This window comes from Eubalaena glacialis, chromosome 17 (assembly GCF_028564815.1).
Source record: "Eubalaena glacialis isolate mEubGla1 chromosome 17, mEubGla1.1.hap2.+ XY, whole genome shotgun sequence".
Taxonomy (NCBI): Eukaryota; Metazoa; Chordata; class Mammalia; order Artiodactyla; family Balaenidae; genus Eubalaena; species Eubalaena glacialis.
In genome coordinates, this window is record NC_083732.1 from 52,280,512 (window position 1) to 52,297,467 (window position 16,956).

Below are 16,956 nucleotides of genomic sequence, written 5' to 3' on the forward strand. Positions count from 1 at the left end.
TAAAACTCTTAGAGGAAAACATAGGCAGAACACTCTATGACATAAATCACACCAAGATCCTTTTTGACCCACCTCCTAGAGAAATAGAAATAAAACCAAAAATAAACAAGTGGGACCTAATGAAACTTAAAAGCTTTTGCACAGCAAAGGAAACCATGAACAAGATGAAAAGACAACCCTCAGAATGGGAGAAAATATTTGCAAATGAAGCAATTGACAAAGGATTAGTCTCCAAAATATATAAACAGCTCATGCAGCTCAATATCAAAAAAACAAACAACCCAATCCAAAAATGGGCAGAAGACCTAAATAGACATTTCTCCAAAGAAGATATACAAATTGCCAACAAACACATGAAAGGATGTTCAACATCACTAATCATTAGAGAAATGCAAATCAAAACTACAATGAGGTATCACCTCACACCGGTCAGAATGGCCATCGTCAAAAAATCTACAAACAATAAAAGCTGGAGAGGGTGTGGAGAACAGGGAACCCTCTTGCACTGTTGGTGGGAATGTAAATTGATACAGCCACTATGAAGAACAGTATGGAGGTTCCTTAAAAAACTAAAAATAGAACTACCATACGACACAGCAATCCCACTACTGGGCATATACCCTGAGAAAACCATAATTCAAAAAGAGTCATGTACCACAATGTTCACTGCAGCTCTATTTACAACAGCCAGGACATGGAAGCAACCTAAGTGTCCATCGACAGATGAATGGTTAAAGAAGATGTGACACATATATACAATGGAATATTACTCAGCCATAAAAAGAAACGAAATTGAGTTATGTGTAGTGAGGCGGATGGACCTAGAGTCTGTCATACAGAGTGAAGTAAGTTAGAAAGAGAAAAACAAATACTGTATGCTAACACATATATATGGAATGTAAAAAAAAAGTGGTTCTGACAAACCTAGGGGCAGGACAGGAATAAAGACGCAGACGTAGAGAATGGACTTGAGGACATGGGGAGGGGGATTGGTAAGCTGGGATGAAGTGAGAGAGTAGCAATGACATATATACATGACCAAATGTAAAATGGATGGCTAGTGGGAAGAAGCTGCATCGCACAGCGAGATCAGCTCGGTGTTTTGTGACCACCTAGAGGTGTGGGATAGGGAGGGTGGGAGGGAGACTCAAGAGGGAGGGCATATGGGGATATATGTATACATATAGCTGATTCACTTTGTTATACAGCAGAAACTAACGTACCATTGTAAAGCAATTATACTCCAATAAGGATGTTCAGAAAAATATCTACTGGAAGTGAAGCATGAAAAACGTTTTTCCAATCTGAGATAGTTAATAAGTGGCATGATAAAGGTATAAACAGGGCCCTAGGAGAGCACTGAGAATAGGCACCTTACTCAACTTACAGGTGGATGCAAAAGCTTTTTCTACATAACTGCTTCTACAGCAAGGTGATTTAGGCTCAAAAAGGCTAGCAACACAAGCGGGAATGCTGGTGGTTACAGGTGTATTATTATGCATCTCTTAGGATCTATATTTTTTCAGATAACCTATTACATTATCATCTTTATAGCTAAAGAATTTAAAAATAGTAATTGTACATTAAAAAGACCCAGTTTTATGTCACAGATGTAAGGCTATCACTTTTTAAAATAAAGAGGTAGCTTAGCTTGAATTAAGACATTTTTTATCAAAGACATTGTTCTCTAAATCACTAGAAAGCACACAAATTTGGAAACTTGTAATTCTAGGCCAGAAATAAGCCAACATTTATTAAGTAGTTACTGTATGACAGGCATTGTAATAACTATCTTACAGACAATATTAAAGAAAATTTCTAGTGCTTGCCATATAAAACTTTACATATATAAATTTGGCATTGTTTTTTTTTTTTTTTTTTTTTTAATTTATTTTTATTTTTGGCTGTGTTGGGTCTTCGTTTCTGTGCAAGGGCTTTCTCTAGTTGTGGCAAGCGGGGGCCATTCTTCATCGCGGTGCGCGGGCCTCTCACTGTCGCGGCCTCTCTTGTTGCGGAGCACAGGCTCCAGACGCGCAGGCTCAGTAGTTGTGGCTCACGGGCCCAGTTGCTCCGCGGCATGTGGGATCTTCCCAGACCAGGGCTCGAACCCGTGTCCCCTGCATTGGCAGGCGGATTCTCAACCACTGCGCCACCAGGGAAGCCCCTGGCATTAAGTTATATGTGAAAAATCTTGATATAAATGTTACACTGAGATAACAGCATTTTTTACTCAATTTAGTATTCCCTCTGAAAATGCCTATTTATAACACATATGTTTGGTATGTTACCAAAAACTAAATTTTTTGCCATTACTAGGGAAATGATCATATATTTGGTAAGCCTGGCTTATTATTATGGAATATAAGGATTATGAAATAAAAACAAATTTGTGAAATTATACGGTTTTAACTTTGAGAGTATAGAGATAGAATTTAGATAGAATCAGGATTGGTATTTTTTCTAGTTCTCCTGCCCTATTATACCTTTAGCCGAGTTCACTTTTACCTATCGTTAAGGCCTATGTGTTAAGCACATAGTTGACCCTTGAACAACGTGGGGGTTAGGGGCACCAACCCTGCCTCGCAGTTGGAAATCCACGTATAACTTTACAGTTGGCTGTCTGCATCTGTAGTTCCACATCCTTGGATTCAACCAACAGTGGATTGTGAAGTACTGTAGTCTGAATTTATTGAAAAAAATTCAGGTATAAGCGGACCTTGCAGTTCAAACCTGTGTTGTTCAAGGGTCAACTGTACTGTCCTCTAGTAAACTTTCTGTGTCTCCCCCAGTCCAGGAGATGGACATCCTAGGTACTTCCATTTTACCCTGTGCTTCTCCCACCACTACACTAATCACACTCTTATAATCATCTTATCTATCACTTGTCTGTCCCTCCCCTAACACTGTAAGCCCTGACAGGAAAGACTGTTTTGATCACAGTTGTATCCTCAGGATTTAGCCTGGCCCTTGATAGGTGCTGAAAAAGTATTTCTTGGATGTATATTTCCTTCAGGTCTTTTCTCTATGGGGATGGACACACACACACACACACTTTATATTAAATCACACCGCTTTCTAGTAGCTAGGTTTTAAAAAAATCAGTAAGATGATTATCTTTTCTCATTGATTAATCTCCTAGAGCATAATTTTTAATGGCTGCAGAGTATTCTACTGTATAGATGTATCATAATTAAAATAACCCATGTCCTGTTGTTGTACATCAGGGTTCTTTCCAATTTTTCACAATTCAGAATAATGTTTGACTAAGATCACTGTAGCCATCTCTTTACATATTACTACAGTCATCACTGGGAGGGAGCATAACTTAGTGATTAAGGGCACAAATTTTAGCAATAGAATGTCTTGGTTCAAATTCCAGCTCTACTACTTAATTAGCTGTATGATGTCAGAAGTTTCTTAACTTTTCTGTGCCTTAGCTTCTTCATCTGTAAAATGGTGAGAATTAACAGCTTTGACCTAGGATTCTTATAAAGAATAAAGTCGTTATTACATGAAGAGCATTAAGGTAATATCTGAAAGATGTAAACACTTAATATGAGTAAGCCATATAAAAGTGAGCACACTAAGACTTGCTAGGTGGAATGCTTTCCTCCTGGCAAACTTCAAGACCCAATTCAAGTATCATCACTTCTTATTTATTTATTTATTTTTAATTAATTAATTAATTAATTTATTTATTTTTGGCTGTTTGGGTCTTCGTTGCTGCGCGTGGGCTTTCTCTAGTTGCAGCGAGCAGGGGCTTCTCTTGTTGCGGAGCACGGGCTCTAGGCACGTGGGCTTTAGTAGTTGTGGCACATGGGCTCAGTAGTTGTGGCTCACGGGCTCTAGAGTGCAGGCTCAGTAGTTGTGGTGCACGGGCTTAGTTGCTCCGCGGCATGTGGGATCTTCCCGGACCAGGGCTCAGGCCCGTCTCCCCTGCACTGGCAGGCGGATTCTTAACCACTGCGCCACCAGGGAAGTCCCACTTCTTTTTTATTAAATTTTTGTTGGAGTATAGTTGATTTACAATGTTGTGTTAGTTTCTGCTGTACAGCGAAGTGAATCAGTTATGCATATACACATAACCACTCTTTTTCAGATTCTTTTCCCATATAGGTCATTACAGAGTATTGAGTAGAGTTCCCTATAAGTATCGTCACTTCTGTTGAGATCTCCCTGAGCTACCACCCTCCCTGAATCATTTTCCCCTCTGTGCCCAAATTATAACTAGTTAGAACAGGGATCATAATCAATGTTATTTCATGATATTTTGTTTTCATGGATGATTCCCTCCTTGAAGGAGGGCAGTGTAGTTTATCCATTTTTTTTATTCCTACAATCTAGCATAATAGTTGGCACATTAGTGATTTAGTAAATGCTTATTGAATAAACAAATTCACCCTTAAAGCATGATTTTTAATAACTACCTAGTATTGTATGTCCTCTGTTCTATACCACAGAAAAGATACTTAAATGAAGACCAAGGGAAGCCTTGAAGGAGAAACAGTCACAAAGTTAAGGGTTGACTATGTATGAGTCTATGTTTTCTTAAATGCTTATTTTGCACAGTTTATCTCATTACCTCTTATCCTAGCAGGGTTGGACTTACTCATGTTCATTTTAGCTTAAAGACTGTTCTGCTCACTCATAATAATTTCCTGTTATGGAAAACAGACTCTACCTCCTTTTTAATTTTCAAAAAAATTATCTTAATATTACTTATCTTGTGATAGATTTTTAAAAAACTTATCTCAAAATACTTTTTTTTTTTTTTCCTGAGGAAATTTCTATGTTAACAAAGGTACAAAAACTGGTGATAACAGAAAAGGGTAGAAAACAGTTTCATGGAATGCTGGAGAAAGTCTGGAAATAAGATTGTATTGAGCAACTACTAACTATATAGAATAAATATGCTGCAGAGTATTAGTACTGCATAATATTATACATACGTAGATTATAGGCCAATTGAAAGCATTATCCTCTTAAATTCCAGCTTTATTTTTACTCCCTATTTTTATAATGGGATTAAATAGGCTGCTTGCAAGGAAATGAGCCTGCTAACCCTGGGAGCAGGGATGCCTACTCTTAGGTATTTCTAGACAACATTCCTGTATTCAACTCTAGATTACATAACCTAGGAAGTCCTTTCCTCCTCTTCAATGCAGAGATTCTATATGATTCCATCAAACACTTAAACCTGACAATAAACTGCTTTTGCACCTAATAACTTGTTCTTTCACTTATTTATTTTGTTAAGAATTTGGCCATTCTAATAGTAAAGCCTCTCTCATCTCTGTTGGTTTATTTATCTGGAATCCACTATCTCTTATTACTATTGCTGCAAATATGGTTAGGAGGAATTCTTGTAAACAGGTCTTGGTTAAAGTACTGAATATGAATATCTTGAGCAAAAATGTGTATAGTACATTTACAGATAAGCAATATGCAAAAATATAGTTAAAACTTTTCAGGAAGATTCTTGTTAGATCATAATATACGTGAAACCTTGAAAAACCTAATACTATCATTTCAGGGTTAACTCTTACTTTTCACTGTATAATAATAAATGTATCTAACACAGAACGATAGATACCTCAATATTTACACATTGGTATGAAAACATCGAAGTTGGGATATCTTATATAAATCTTTTTTTTTTTTTTTTTTAAAGGGAGGGGCAAGACCAGTCACTCTTCTTTTTATTTATTTATTTATTTATGGCTGTGTTGGGTCTTCGTTTCTGTGGGAGGGCCCTCTCTAGTTGCGGCAAGTGGGGGCCACTCTTCATCGCGGTGCGCGGGCCTCTCACTGTCGCGGCCTCTCTTGTTGCGGAGCACAGGCTCCAGACGCGCAGGCTCAGCAATTGTGGCTCACGGGCCCAGTTGCTCCGCGGCATGTGGGATCTTCCCAGACCAGGGCTCGAGCCCGTGTCCCCTGCATTGGCAGGCAGACTCTCAACCACTGCGCCACCAGGGAAGCCCTATGTTATATAAATCTTGCCCAAAAAGTTAGGAAACTGATATGTTAATGCATCTCCTCCTTAAAAAGAGGTGCTTTTCTCCAGCTTCTAATACAATACCTTATATTTTTGTACTTCTTGCCAAAAGAGCACCCCATTTTCCAATAAATCTCCTTTTAGAGCCACAAACTGTTGAAACTGCCTTGCGGTAACTGGATTCAATAATGCTTTACGGAAAGCAATGATTTCACGAGATGACGATATCCACTTACTCTCCACAGGCTGTCCAAATCAGAGAATACAGAAAATTAGCTGTGTTCCAGAAGTTAATAATAAAGTCATTTATTAGGCTAAAAATTACCAACTTCTATCTCCTTTATTTTTGTCTGTTGAAATTTATGGCATGGATAAATAGAATTTGGCAGCTTTCCCCCTCTGTTCTCCCTTTTCTCTCTTTTGTATTTTTATGGCATCAGTTTCTTAAGAGGTGGAGAGAAAAAGAAATGATTGGATGACTTAGAACATATGACTACATTAAGAATGTTAACAATCATTACAGTTTGGGACTATGGTGAAAAACTACACTTTGGTGTACACTTTGGTGTATGAGTTCTGTGCTTAAACAGAACAAAGTAATCATAATGTTATAATTATATATATTATATGTTATATACTAATATATAACTTTCCTGCCTTTTAAAAAGTAAAAACAGTTGAACATTTAAGATATTTTTCAAAAATTTTAGAAAAAATTACCAATTAATCTTATTAATTTAAATAGGAAATTTACTGTGGCGCTTCACTATAATTCTATCCTAGAAAGATCATGTTTTTTTTTTTTTTTGGTCACACTGTGCCGCTTGTGGGATTTTAGTTTCCTAACCAGGGATCGAACCTGGGCCACAGCAGTGAAAGTGCTGAGTCCTAACCACTGGACCGCCACGGAATTCCCGAAAGATCATGTTTTTAGGCGAGACATCTTTATATTATTTTAATAATAAATTACTATTAATAATTAATAACCAGAGGAAATAATTATCAGTGTATATTTTTAATAATAAACTTTCTCTGACCCAGGATTCACTTTACACAACAAAAAAGCCATGTTGTTTTACTAATGCTTAAAGGTATTACTTATTTTATCTTCACAATTCTGAAGTATATGTCTACTTTTTTTACCTTGACCAGTTTAGATCACATATTCATCCTCCTTTAGACTCTCAGATTAAAAAAAATAATAGATTTTATTGAATTTACTGAATAGATTTTTTTTCATTTGATAAATTTATTGAAGTGCCCCAAATCTGAGTTTAGCCTACAACCATGCAAGGAAGCATCACTTTAAAGGCAATATTTTAGATGAACTTAGGAATTACAGTAACAATCAATGACAAATATCCATTGCACATGATAAATATCCATTACTGACAATGCATAAAATAAGTTTCTTGAAACAAATCATATGTGACCAACAATAAAAGTGTTTTAAGAGAGCTACGTAAAAAAGTCTATGGGAATGCAAAGGAAGGAGTAACTAATTCTGCCTGGAGGAGTAAGAGCTTTACAGAGAAGGGCTTTGAGGATGACATCTGAGTTGGAAACTGAAAAGCGAAGGCAACTCCAGGCAGTCTAGATGAATGGTGGTGCCTTTACCCCAGATAAAGTGAATAGATGTCTACCACTATTTTAGTGAGGCACATGTGGTGTTCCAAGGACAAAAAGTTAAGACCATCACCAGATGGTCCATATTAAAATTATAGCCCTATAAATAGGAACAACTATGTATTAGACTGGGATGTTTATTTAAAACCCACTCAACAAATAATGTTTTAAGACCTGCTTCTTAAGATACTAAAACTTAGTAATTTAACTAAAACCCATAATTTAACTAAACAGAAAATAACATAATATATAATGTACGATAATATGACATATAAGCCCATTCTATTTAGTATTTTTAAAAAATACATAGCAAAGGACAAATATAAGAACAGTTTGTTTCCTTTCAAGAGGAAAATACAGGAAAAAAGCATCCTAACAGATACATACACTCCTCTAAAAGTCGAATAGATTTTTATCTTTGTTAGGTTGTAGGGGGTCACCTGGGTCTAGTTTGACATTTTATCAAGACCTATAGAAGGACGAATACACATACATTTGTAGGCTCAAAAAGAAGACTGTGTTTATCATGCTTGTTAAGAAGCAAAATAGGCAATTTCTAGGAAGGTATCATATTGTAGTGGTTTAAATAATCACCAAAATGATAGCTATCTTAATTCTTTTAAAGTTAAAATGTAATTCTAAATAAAGAGGATCATATAAGATAATTTAAGTTGCTGATTCTGCTGCATACTCCTCATTCTTTTTGTGTAATACACTCCCAATAATAAATAAACTACCATATGCTGGAATGATCAGCCTGTCTCAATAAATTCATCACAAGCAAAACAACTAAAAATACACATTTAAAGTCCAATCACACACTTCTAGGGTTGAGCAGGTCAAGGAACTCTTTAAGAAGAGGGCTCTAGTAGAATCACACTTTCCTGCCGATTCCATCAGCCAATTAAGAACAGTGTCAGCATCTGGTGGCTTAGAAAGCATTATCTACAATGAGGGTCTCTGTACAAGAAGAGGAAGAAAAACAATACTTTGACAGTGGAACTTACAAGAGGAAGAACACAACAAATATTACTTGCCTTCCAGACTCCAATTTTCCTTTCACGCTTCTGTAGTAAAAGCTCTTCAGCTATGTCTTTCATCTGTACCTAGAAGCAAACCAATGATTTTATCCGAGTTATTCAGAATGTCTACAGTATTGAAATCATTTACTGATTTAACAGCTTTAAAAAATGAGGTAAAGGTCAGTGTGACGAAGAGAAAGAACAGGAGAAAGAGGATAAGACTTAGAAATGGAAGCCCTGTCCAGGTCCCCAGGCAAGTCACTCAAATTCTCTTAGCAGTCTCCTCATCTGCAAAATGGAGATAATAGTACCTGAGTGTATTGCCCCAAAGGTAGACAACAGTTTCACTTGGGCCCTATAGAAACTGAAGCTGGAAGGATAATTAGGACTACCCAAATTTTTGTGTATTCTCCAGCCACAACTAATTTGAGAAGAGTACAAAAGTTACTCAACACAGGGAGGTAATACAGTAGATATTTCTTGAGGTTATTGCCTATTCACAATATTTTCCCTTTTTTGGGAACCACTCCTGCCAAGTCTGTGCTATGTGACTCTACCTCCCTGTCTATAGCAGGTAGATCCAGGAGCTGACCCAGACAGACAGGGACTAGAATCACTGCTGCTGAGTCTTTTGGTAGCCACAGCCTGGAGAAAAGATCTGAGAATTCTTCTTGCTGGGTTCCCAGGGCTGTCCTGGCCTCTGGCCTTTGTAAAGCTTGGGTGTCAACTCTTCCCCTAAATGCGTGAGATGCTCCAGCATCATTTTATTAAAAATTCTTGATCTTCCTTCCCTTTTGTCTTCGGCTTAAGGTTGCCAGAATCAGTGACTGTTGTTGGCCACCCAAAGAATTGCTAAGTTAGGAAGGAGCTGTAAATTACAATAAAATTATTGTGGTAAACATAGTGAGAAAACACGGTAAACAATATTAATGAGCCAAATATCTTTTTACTTCGCTTTGGATAGACAATTAGAGTTAGCCTGAAGAAAGGAAATGAGGAAATCTGAGTTGTCCCAAAGCTTACTTCCAGGAACTTTTTGCCTAAAACAAGTCAGGTCTTCTTCCCCATACTATAAGTTCTATGTTCCCAGCTGTACTGTGTTTTCCATAATTTAAGGTGCTAAGAAGACTAAGGATATTTCCAGATAAGTAAGATTCAAAGTGTTTGATAAATTAAATATGGAGGGCAGCTTTTTTACATTCTTCCTGATCAATACTAATCGCATGTGCTTTGCACACTAAAGTCCAAAATTACATGCTCTCTACTCCTTGTGTTCTTTTTGTAAAGATCAGGTTTGCCTGTTTTTAGGTGTGATAATAACATTTAAAATTATTGAAGCAATACATGCTTCTTATAAAATAAAAACTAAACAAAGCAAAACAACAACAACAAAAACCCTACTTTACAAAGTAAAAATCCTTCACACTCCCCATACCGATTCCCAGGAGGCAGATCTTTTCTTTGATCTTTGTTCATAAACATAGACAGACAGAGAGGAGAAAGAGAAATGCATAAATAGACAGATATAGAGATATAAGTACATATAACGGGATTATCTTCTATGTATTGTTCTGCATCCTGCTTGTTTAACTCAATAAATAACATCTTTAATTATCAGTATATGTGGAAATCTCATTTTTATAATCTCATTTTATATGAAAAACTGCATAGTTTTCCATAGTATGGAATTCTTATAATTCATTTAACTATTCCCCTTTGTACATCCTTGCCCATTTATATGATGACTCAATAATAATAATGTAAAAAATAATAACTATATTAATAGACAGTATGTATTTGCTGTGCACCAGGCACCACGCTAAGAAACTTCACATATATCATTTCATTTCCTCTTCATAACAATCTTAGGAAGTTATTACTCTTATTAACTCCATTTCTTTTCCAAATGAGAAAACTAAGGTTATAAAACTTAGTGTTGTACAATTAATATGTGGCAGTGTTGAGATTAAAACTTGGGAAGTCTGACTTCCTGCTCTTAACCACTATGCCATAGAAGTACAATGGCTGAGTCAACAGGCTTTCACATTTGAGGCTTTGAGAGGTGCTGTCAGTTGCTATCCCAAGATTATACTAATTTACATACCTTTACCTTTTGACGTGCTGCAAACTGTTCACTTGCAAGAAACAATGGCAACCACACATTTTCTAGCCTATTTAGGACATGCTTCTGAATTTCAATTAGAACAGCTGCATCAAGCTGCTCATGGAGAATCTTTCCCCAGCCACCACTTAAATGCATTATCTAAGAAAATAAAAATGAAACAGAGACAACAAACTTCTGTTTAGGTAAACAAATGCTAATAGTCATTAATTTATTCATTTACCCCAAGACTATTTGCTAAGCACCTGATAGGTGCCAGAGTTTTCATTTTCTGTAAAATAGCTCCTGGCTTTACTGTGTATAGTAAAGACAGATAACTCCCCTAACATCAAACAGAGAATTGTGGTTTATGTGATGGTTGTTTTAGATGTATGATTTTGCTTATGATAATATATTTCAAAGAACACAGGGATTTCTATCCTGTGTGACAACTGCAATGCCATTTTTTTCTCCATGGCTTCAGTTTCTTTGACTGTAAAATAAGGGCATTAGACTTTTAGTTTTCTAAGTTCTCTTCTAGGTCTAATATTCTAGGAATCTCTGATTCTACTCAAATGGACCTGTTTGAGAAGGCATTTTCTTTTGTGTCTGAGAAAAATAAGGCATTAATTAGTTAAGAAACAACCTTGACTCAGACATTATAAATATGCATATTACCAATAAACATTGGGTTGGAGATGGTGGAATGATGGTGGTGGTAGCAATGTAGGGCTGTTCCAACAACTTCAAAGAAGAAAACAGAGATAGCAGGAAGTAGAAAAAGGCCAGGTTATACAGACAATAGTCTCTGACTTGCACAGGTAGCCCTTTTATAAGACAATTTCTCTGTGGCCAAAATCTTCCTTCTGTATAATTACTGGCTTCCACGATACTAATGGCCATAAAAATTAATTAATTAATAAACAATACTAATGGCCAATTCCTACTATAAATCATCCTGTTTCTGTGTATATACCACTCAAAATTGGCGAGTTTTTTGTACACAGAAAAAAATTGGACTCCTCATTGGAGTCTTAGCTCTCCTTTGATTAATAAGATTAACTTAATCCTAATAATAATATTGTTTTATATAAAAAAGAGAAACTCTCTTAGCCATCCTTTAATAATATTAATCAAATAATATTAACAATAATATGGTTTCTATATAAAAATAAGAAGAAAAGAGAATAAGAGAAAAGACTACTTTGCTAATCAAACTGCAAGTTGGCCACATAACTAGGATTAGAACTAGCATGGTCTATATAAAACATAAGGCGATGCAGAAATCCTTAAGTATAAAATAGGTAAATAAAAATAAAAGGCGGCTTCCCTAGTGGCGCAGTGGTTGAGAATCTGCCTGCCAATGCAGGGGACACGGGTTCGAGCCCTGGTCTGGAAAGATCTCACATGCCGCGGAACAACTAGGCCCGTGAGCCACAACTACTGAGCCTGCACGTCTGGAGTCTGTGCTCCGCAACAAGAGAGGCCGCGACAGTAAGAGGCCCGTGCACCGCGATGAAGAGTGGCCCCCGCTTGCCGCAACTAGAGAAAGCCCTCGCACAGAAACGAAGACCCAACACAGCCAAAAAATAAAAAAATAAATAAATTAATAAAAAGTAAAAAATAAAAAAAAAATAAAAGTAAAGACAAAGATGAGGAAGAAGGGTCATTTGGAAAACTCCTCTGTAGTAAGCACAATCATTTGCTATGACAGCAATGGGTGGCTTTTTCCACTGAATTTTTAATTCTCAGCAAGTTTTACTATGGAAGGTTCACACAGTAGCATCAGATACCATGAAACCTCACACAATGTAGCACAAGCCAAATAGAAAACAAATGCTTTCCATGTGTTTATTTCATACTTATGCTTATTGAGATACTCCCAGCCACTTTTGCTAATACATCCCAGATTTGTATCTCAGGGAACTAATGGCAAGACATTTTTGTTAAGGTTGCTTAATTCTAGAATTTCTTCTCCCTCTTACTCCCAAGGACTTTTGTTTATTTTCCCCCCAAAGATCTAGATTTTTAATTTGGTATGCCCTACTTGTGAATAGCTCTGAATTTTTCTTTAATTTGCTGAATTAATCTGAGATTTGTATTTTACAAATGTATGCCATTAGGGTACACATCCTTTTAAACTACAAAAATAAAGAAATCAAATGCTACACATTTGATCTAGCAAACTTCTAGTATTAGCAAACTTCAGGTTAAATAAATTATAACACTTAATTTTATATTTCAAAGGCATTAAAATTGAGCCATATCTCATGTGATCAATTACATGAACACTCAAAACCACCGTTGAATCCCAGTCTGACATTTTTGCTGTAAATAATGACACCGTCTAGTTATTAGTAAGTTGTGATTAAAGCCATATGATCTTGGCTCAACAAAATGGAAAATCTATGTTCCTGGTCAATAAAAATTGTTTTGGGAGACAGTACAATGGCAAACAGGATTTTTCAAAGATCAGTTATGTTTGGAGTAATTTCAGGTAAGAGAAGAACAGAAAAGAGGTAGAGATGGGGCTTAATGGCTGATAATGGCTGTTTTCTGCTGTTGAAAGGTGCAAGGACTTTGTCCTCCTTGTTTACCACTTATCCTGAGCACCTAGAACAGCGTCTGGCATATCACAGGCACCCATATTTGCTGAATGAATGGGTGAGTGGATGAATGAAAGTTATTTTTATTCCATAAATTACTTTAAAAATAACACAGTTTTAATAATATATAATACTTGAGTGAATTTTAAGGCATCTGCAGAGGGACTTCCCTTGTAGTCCAGTGGTTAAAACTCCATGCTCCCAATGCAGGGGGCCAGGGTTCGACCCCTGGTCAGGGAACTACAGCCCACATGCTGCAACTAGGAGTTTGCATGGCTCAACTAAAGATCCCACATGCCGCAACTAAAGACCCTGCATGCCGCAACTGAGACCTGGTGCAGCCAAATAAATAAATAAATAAATATTTTAAATTATGGAAAAAAATAAGTAAATAAAGGAAGGCAGCCTTTATTAAAAAAAAAGACATTTGTAGATAATTATGAATACCTAAAAAAAAAGATATCAAAAGTGTCTAACATATAAGTCATAAAAGCAAAAGAAAAAAAGAAGACGTTCAGATTGTTGGCAAAAAGAAATAAATTACTAGCTTTCATACTTAAATGTAGAAAATATGTCTCCATGTTGATACCTGGTCCTGTTGATATAGAGAAGCTGGACTGTTGGGTCCAAAGAAATATTTTTTATTAAGGTACTTGTTTTTAATGTACATAGATTTTGCCTCTCTTTGCTTTCGATCTCTGTAAGTTATTCTTCGGAACTGTTCAATGTCTGTCCAGCAAATAAGGTCCATGCTAAAATGAAAAAGTACAGCCCTTCTTATTTATTTCTTTCAATTCTATTAAACACCAAACAAGTTGTTGTTTTGACAGAATTTAGAAAGTGCTGTATTGAATAGTTAGCACAACCGATTAGACCAGGGAACTAATGAGTACAATATTATTAATATTATTATTAATATTGTCTTACCCTGGCTAAATATATGAATGAATACAAGGAGTGCTGGGATCAGAGAAGAATCTACCACCACATTGGTAGGGTCTCAGAGTTCTTCCATTAATGATGAACTAGTATTATCAATTTCAAATATGGAAAAATTTCCACCTATTGCATGTCTATTTGGCAACCTGCTAAATTTAGAATAATTATCATCACAAAGAAGGGAAACTATATATGTGAAATTTGGCTCCCAGGTCTAACCAGTTTTTGTTAACTTGGGAGAAAATTATTGGAAAAAATATGATTAATACTTCAATTTATATTAGATAAATGTGTCATAAGGTACCAAGATTCTATGCAAAACTATAGTTTCATTTATGTATTAACTAATGAAAATCACAAAATAGTACAGTAATTTCAATAGCTTAGTGAAATATAAAAGAGACACTTCTCAGAAAGAGTCATTAGAGCACCTGTTTAGAAAAATGCAAAAGAAAGAAACATCAGAATAGGCAAAAATAAAACGTACTGGTGTTTTAATTTAGCCAATGGTAAAAGTATCAACAAATATTGTTGACCACTTAAAATAACATTTTGGAGGCTGCTATTATCAAAATGCAATTCCCAACAAAAAGTTATCCATACAGGTTTCATTAATTTTTACTGAAATGGGTAAAATCTAGCACCAAACCATTTTTATCATATGTTGAATCAAAACAAGTATCTTAAAGAAATAGCAGTTTAGAAAAATATTTTAAGAGAGAAATAAATTTTAAAATGGTTATGTTCCTTACCTTGAAGAATGAGCCTCAAGAAACTGATGGAAATGTTCAAACTCCAGTTTGTTGTTAAGCAGATCATTAAAATTAAAATGCCTATATTCTGCAGGAACATTATTCCAGTATTCTGTTTGTTTAGAGACATGAGGAAGTGGTGAAATACCAGATCCAATTTCACAAGTAGTGTCCTAGTGAAATAATACTTTTCATAAAAATCTCTTAAATACAACCAATTATTTTCCAAATTTAAAGAGAAACTGAAATAAAAATTAACTATTAGGCAATGGCATTTATCAGTCCAATGGTAGAACTGGGTAAAGAATCTAGAATCTGGTTCTAACTCACATCAAATTCTGTTGTGTTCCTTTCCATTCCATTCCCTTCTTTTCAGGAACATTAGTAAATATTTACTATACACTTGCTCATAAAATATTAATTTTATTATTTTTGTTGGTACAGAAGTAATATGTCTTTTGTAATAAAAAGAAAACAAAAAGCATACATTGTACTACCATTCAGAGATAACCACCACAAACATTTTTATGTGTATCCTTTTAGTCTTTTTTGTACACACATGTGGTTTATTACAAATGGAAATAGGACTATACAACTATGTTTGGTTTTGTAACTTGATCCTTTTTCTTAACGATATATCATGAACATAAAACATTAGTTTGTCTATAAAAGTTTTTTATGTTATAGAGTAGTACAAGATACTTTAGATGTAATCTCCTTCAAATAACAGTTAATTGTTAGGTATTTTTAACACCTCTGATGTTTTGCGAACAGTTTACAAGTCCTTCAGGGCAAAGAGCTAGAGAGGCTTATTCTTCAGAAATCCTTCCTATGTAACTCCCTATATAATTAATTCACCTCTCTATTTGTTTTTGAAAAGCATCAGACCATGAGATAAACTACCTGTATTTAAAAAATCAATTTTTGATAGGTATAAGCATTATGAATAGTATTATAATTTTAAAAAATTTTAAAGATACAACTTTACGAATTTTTATGTATCCTTTCCAGATATTAATTAATAGAATTTCAAATAAAGAATTTCTGTGTTTATAAGGCAATAACATGAAGGTTACATTTAAAAAATAGCTTTACTGTTTGTGTAAAACTTTATTGCAAAGGAATGAAGATTTCAGATAGGTACAAAGTAGAAAATTTAAAAATCACCTGAAACCTTACCACTCAGAGCTATTTTTAATATTTTGATGAACATTTTTCCAGATAGCCCTCTTTGCATACATGTATACACCTAGGAATGCATGTATAATTTTAGGTGAATAGGATTACACGATACCAGTGTTTTTGTTCCCCACATTTTTATATAATAATATGCCGGGGGCATTTTCCATGTCAATAAATATGAATCTAAACTGTCATTTTTATGTAGATACACACATTTAATCTTATGGCCTTATGGATCTATCATGGTTTACTTAGCCAATCACAAATTTGCAAATTTATAAATCAAAATAACACTTTAATATCCTAGTCAATCCTATGATCTTTTTATTGACTCTGTTAAAGTCTTTCCATATTTTTTCTTTATTATTTTGCTTATTGCTGTCACACAACACTTCCTTTTCTGTTTGGAAAACTCAAATTAATTCTTTTGTGACTTGACAACAAATAGCGCTGCTGCCATACAGAAAATAACCAGTAACATTCAAAAGAATATAATGTGGCTTGAAGGCTCTTAGCTAAGGCAAACGTGTTATCTTGGCTCCCTATGCTACTTCATCTGCTTTATTTTTCTGGCTTTGTTGTTAAATGTGTCAATAAAATGTGATACCTGTCAAATGCAGCATGTTGGGCAAAGAAGCAGCAGAAAATGAAACTGCCTGTCCCCTACTTTATTAATACATGATTTCCTCAATATATGATCCCTACTCCCTCCCCCGCTCCCCTCCAATGTATG

General features: G+C 35.3%; 1 protein-coding gene across 1 annotated transcript in view; it reads right to left on the reverse strand.

Moving 5' to 3' along the window:
- Window positions 1-16,956, reverse strand: part of RGS22 (regulator of G protein signaling 22) — a 173,305-nt gene that overhangs the window by 43,001 nt on the left and 113,348 nt on the right. The window contains exons 17-21 of the mRNA XM_061171399.1: window positions 15,042-15,214; window positions 13,940-14,102; window positions 10,748-10,906; window positions 8,659-8,727; window positions 6,080-6,241 (exon numbers count right to left, since the gene is read on the reverse strand). Of these exons, the coding sequence (XP_061027382.1) occupies window positions 6,080-6,241; window positions 8,659-8,727; window positions 10,748-10,906; window positions 13,940-14,102; window positions 15,042-15,214 (726 nt within the window). The remainder of the gene's footprint in view (window positions 1-6,079; window positions 6,242-8,658; window positions 8,728-10,747; window positions 10,907-13,939; window positions 14,103-15,041; window positions 15,215-16,956) is intronic.